The sequence below is a fragment of the Suillus plorans genome, assembly GCF_016647745.1.
Source record: "Suillus plorans strain S12 chromosome Unknown HD556scaffold_10, whole genome shotgun sequence".
Taxonomy (NCBI): Eukaryota; Fungi; Basidiomycota; class Agaricomycetes; order Boletales; family Suillaceae; genus Suillus; species Suillus plorans.
In genome coordinates this window covers 649,465-653,964 of record NW_024537394.1, presented here as the reverse complement: position 1 = coordinate 653,964, position 4,500 = coordinate 649,465, and the positions used below count along the sequence as shown (strand labels likewise).

Sequence of the window (4,500 nt, the reverse complement as noted above, 5' to 3'; positions counted from 1 at the left end):
AGGTTGTGCCATGATTGGATGCTACATGCGAAGGTGACAGGTGTTGGAATCAACTTCGTCATCGCTTCTCTACTTCGTCATCATTTCCTTTCTCGTACTATGGCATCCTGGACTCTGTAACATAGTTTATAATCTCGCCTTCCCTCTTAGTTTACACCTCAGCGTTTCTACTCAACACGCTGAGGTACGTATCACGCCGTCTCTACGTTTTGTCCCTTTCTCATTGTGTTCGTACTATAGACTTGTCCTTTCAGGTATTATGAATGTTATAGTGTTTCTACTCAACACGCTGAGACTTGTCCTTTCAGTCCAACGTCCTACAGGTTATGAGCCCTGGCTCTTACTGAGCCATCAGACGGAACTACAAAGGACAAAAATCCACTCACGTTGAACCACCATTCGTGCACCATATCTCATCATACTCCTCCCCCACAGCGGTATCGCCATGGGAAAGTACGATCATATTCCGGAATTGCTAGGCTCAGAAAATTATGTTGGTTGGTCGACAAAGACTCAATATGCCTTAGCTTGCGAGGATCTTTGGTGCCACATCAACACTACTGCTGATCCCACAGATATTCTCGGAACACCATCCTTAATGCCTGTTCCAGCCGATCCAGCCAACATCACGCCCGCCGAATTGGCGACGATGCGTGAATGGCTGTTAAACGATATGAAGGCTAAAGATTTAATTACGCGCCGTCTCAGTCCATCTGTTGGTTCGCTAGTATCACGCTCTCACACTGTCACCGCTCGCAAGGCATGGCAAACTCTTGCAGAACACTTCAATCGCACAGATACAAGCGCTCAGTACCAACTACGTCAACGTCTTGATGCCCTTCGCATGAAGGATTCTGCAGATGCAACGAATTACGTTGGCCAGCATGCTGTGCTTCGCGAACGGCTCCATGATTCCGGTGCCCCTCTGCGAGACGGAGATGCCATCTACAGCTTGCTCATTGGACTTCCTCAGACTCCGATCTGGCAACAATTCAAGTCCATGCTCGAGCAACGCATGCACGATGAAATCATGCTTGCAACTGCCACGAATCCTTCCACCTTCACTGTCGAGAGCTGTGTCTCTCGAATCACCGCTGAAGCCGCGCGCCATGTGCATGCACATGCTGTCCATTCTGCCCGTCCCGGCTCTGAATATGCCCACGCGGCCGCCACAAGCACGAGTGCACCTGGCGTCAACCCTATTACTGGGCTGCGGAAACATAGACATAATCCAGACGGAATCTTCTGCACGACGCCAGGCTGTAATAAAGGAGACCACGATCACGCGCACTGTTACGGAAAAGGGGGTGGCATGGAAGGTCAAGCGCCATGGATGTGCAATAGCAAACGGAAAGAAAAAGAAACTCCAGTCGCAGCAGTTGCCACCACGCCATCGGCACCTACGCCTTCTTTGTCCCTTTCACCTCCCGTTCCGGCCATTGCAGCTGCGGTGGCAGGTCTAAACAGTCTGATGACAGACATGTCGTTTGCCTCGATTGCGGAGGTTCCGGATGACATTGCCTGTGCCACGTCCCTCCCATTCGCCACAATACTAGATTCGGGCACGACCGTCACACTCGTCAAAGACAGGCACTTCTTCCACTCGTATTCTACAGAAGAATCAATATCTGTTCGCACGGCTAATCATGGCATACTAGAAACCGCAGGTCGCGGTACATGTGTGGCCTGGCTCACCATCGGGAAACGGCGCTTGTGCATCAAGCTTTCCAATTGTCTGCATGCGCCCAATGCGATGCTTAACTTGTTGTCCGTCAGCTGCATGAACGCGAAAGGTTGGGACGTCAGCTTTAAGTCTAACATGACTTGCGAGCTCGCTCACAAAGGCAAGAACCTGGGTGCAATTCCGGCCACAAAAAAGTGGAAACTACCCAAGGGTAGAAACACTACGTTCGAGATCAGACAGCGGTAAACGTGTAGAAGCGTATGATTGAACAGGAATAAGAAAAGATACCGGTACATGATCTAGGCGTCCGGTATAAGTATGCGTTAGGACAAACAGGGGTAAATAAGGTGCGGTGCCCAATCAGCGTGATGTCGTATAAGCAGACGTCATCGTGTCGTCATGCGTAAGCATAGGCATGCTTACACCCTCCCACCCTATCGAGCTTCTTTCTCTCTTTCCCAGACATCCAGGGCCTCGCAGTCCTCCAAGTCACGGTGTGGTAGCCATTCGTCTTCATCAGCACCATACCCGACCCAGCGAACCAGATACTTTTTGCCTCTGCCGACCTTCTTCTCATCTACTATCTTCTCGATGAAGTTCTCCATTTGTCCGTCTTCTGTGACGACGGGACCTGGCCGCGGGAACTCGCGTGAAGGGAACAGCGTAGAGTCGTTTGGGTGGTAAGGACGAAGTTGTGAGGAGTGGAAAGTTGGGAAGATGTTTGGCGAGTTCGGGAGGTCGAGTGTGTATGTCGAAGATTCCGGATGTGTCTCGATGATGGCGTAAGGTCCGTCGTACCTGGGCATAAATTTAGCTACGCGTTTATCACCTTTTTGCATATATTCTCGTCTGCAATGTTTGGTGGACAGCATGACCTTGTCTCCCACCTCTAGAGTGCGTTCCGGTGTGCGGTGCTTGTTTGCTTGAGTTGCTTGCGTGGCTTTTGCTGCGAGGAGGTTATCTTGGGCCTCCATCACGTCGAGCTCCAGCTGGGAAATCAGTGCACGCGCGCGTTTGTCTTCCGGTACTCCTTCGGCAGCGGGTTGTTGCGTGAGAGGCGGCATGATTCGCGGGTTCCTTCCAAGGTGTAGCTGGAAGGGAGACATGCCCGTGCTTGCGTTCACCGTGTTCATGATGTTGAAGCGCACACGAGGCAACGAGCGCACCCAGCCCTTTTGGTTTCGTTCCACGTGAAACCTAATACATTGATTAATTGTTTTGTTAGTACGCTCACTTGCGCCATCCGATTGTGGATGATAGGACGAGGACATTTTCAATTTGACTCCGGTTAGCTTATGTAGAGTCTTCCAGAAACGTGAGAGGAAGAGTTTGTCGCGGTCGGACACAATGTCTAGTGGAAGTCCGTTCTCACAGTACCAGTTGTCGAAGAACAAGAGGGCGAACTGTTCAGCCGTTATCGTGTCCTTGCAAGGTAGAATCCGCAGATCCGCATTGAGCCGGTCAGTCATCGAGATGATCATATTGAAACCTTCGTCCATAGGCAACGGCCCTATGAAGTCCACGGCCACGGAATCTCCTCGTGCGTCTGGTATAGGCAGTGGATGCAGGGGGCCTGCTATCGATGTCGTCCCGGATTTGTTGCGCATACATTCCACACAGCTTGGTATGTACGACTCTACCAGATCCCTGCGCATATTAGGCCAATAGTAAGATGAGCGCAGGGCAGCGTATGTTTTGTCGCTTCCGAAGTGACCTGATGCGTCGTGAGCGAGGTGAAAGAGTTGCTCCCGCAATGGGTTAATGCGTGGCACGACCAGTCGATCCGCGACGTATAGTAGTCCCTCTTGTAGCGCCAGACCCGGCAGGGAGCCCACCAGCTTCATGAGCTTCCTACAGAAAGGATCGTCAGCGTAACCATTTAGTAAGTCTTTCAGAAAGGACTTGTCGTGTTCGACACGCATCCGCACGCTGACTGTGCTGTCTGCTATTTCGACCGAAGATAGCGTAGCGGCAATGGTAATCGCCGAAGGACTTTCAGGCTCATCAATGTTCAGGCGCGATAGAGCATCCGCACCAGCGTTGTCTTCTCCTTTTAAGTAAGAGATGTTGAGGTCGAAATGTGCGAGGTACTCGGCCCAACGGGCTTGCCTCCTCGACAGACCTTTCTGGTTCACAAAGTTCTCCAGCATCCGGTGGTCGGTGAACACTTGCACCGGCTGTCCCAGCAACTCGACGCGCCATTTCTTGAGGCCACGGATGATCGCAAGTAACTCCTTCTCATGGACTGGGTAGTTCAGTTCCGCCTCACGCAATTGAGTAGAGTCAAATGCCACAGGCCTTGCTGTCTTCCATGTCTCCCCCCAAGAGAGAACAGCGCCTGTCCGGTAGTCGGACACGTCGCAAGTCAGAAAGATCTTGTTGTCTCCGGGGTTATCGTGATCGATAGTCGTCAGGCAGTGCGGACTAGTGACGAGTTCCTTGATCGCATTGAAGGCCCTTTCATGTTCTGCCGACCAGAGAGGGAAGGCGAGCTCGGCGGCTTTTGTCGTCAAAGGTGTCAGTATACGAGCATGTTCAGCCAAGGCCGGCAGATGATCCGCAAGGTATCTTACTAGTCCTAGGAAGGACCGAACATCACTTGACCGTCGTGGTGTTGGCCAGTCGAGAATGCGTGCGACTTTAGATTTATCAGGCTCGATCCCTCGAGCTGATATATGGTGACCTAAGAAGTCAACTTCAAGGTTAAACAATGACGTCTTTTTAGGAGAACAGAAAAGGTGTGCGTTACGCAGCGCCAACAAGACAGCACGAACATTACGCTCGTGCTCCCCCAACGTTTGCGACCAGATGATAAT

The 4,500-nt window shown here is 51.5% G+C and overlaps 3 protein-coding genes across 3 annotated transcripts; all 3 read right to left on the bottom strand.

Annotated features, from left to right (window-relative positions):
- Window positions 1-2,493: 2,493 nt before the first annotated feature.
- On the bottom strand, window positions 2,494-2,817 carry HD556DRAFT_1219045 (uncharacterized protein; the record flags this gene model as incomplete). The annotated part of the gene is made up of 1 exon (XM_041296754.1): window positions 2,494-2,817. A coding segment is annotated over one exon (324 nt), but the record flags the coding sequence as incomplete, so codon positions are not given.
- A 1,197-nt stretch (window positions 2,818-4,014) lies between these two features.
- Window positions 4,015-4,236, bottom strand: HD556DRAFT_1204146 (uncharacterized protein; the record flags this gene model as incomplete). The annotated part of the gene is made up of 1 exon (XM_041296432.1): window positions 4,015-4,236. A coding segment is annotated over one exon (222 nt), but the record flags the coding sequence as incomplete, so codon positions are not given.
- A 114-nt stretch (window positions 4,237-4,350) lies between these two features.
- Window positions 4,351-4,500, bottom strand: HD556DRAFT_1212995 (uncharacterized protein; the record flags this gene model as incomplete). Its single annotated transcript, XM_041296604.1, has 1 exon — window positions 4,351-4,500. A coding segment is annotated over one exon (150 nt), but the record flags the coding sequence as incomplete, so codon positions are not given.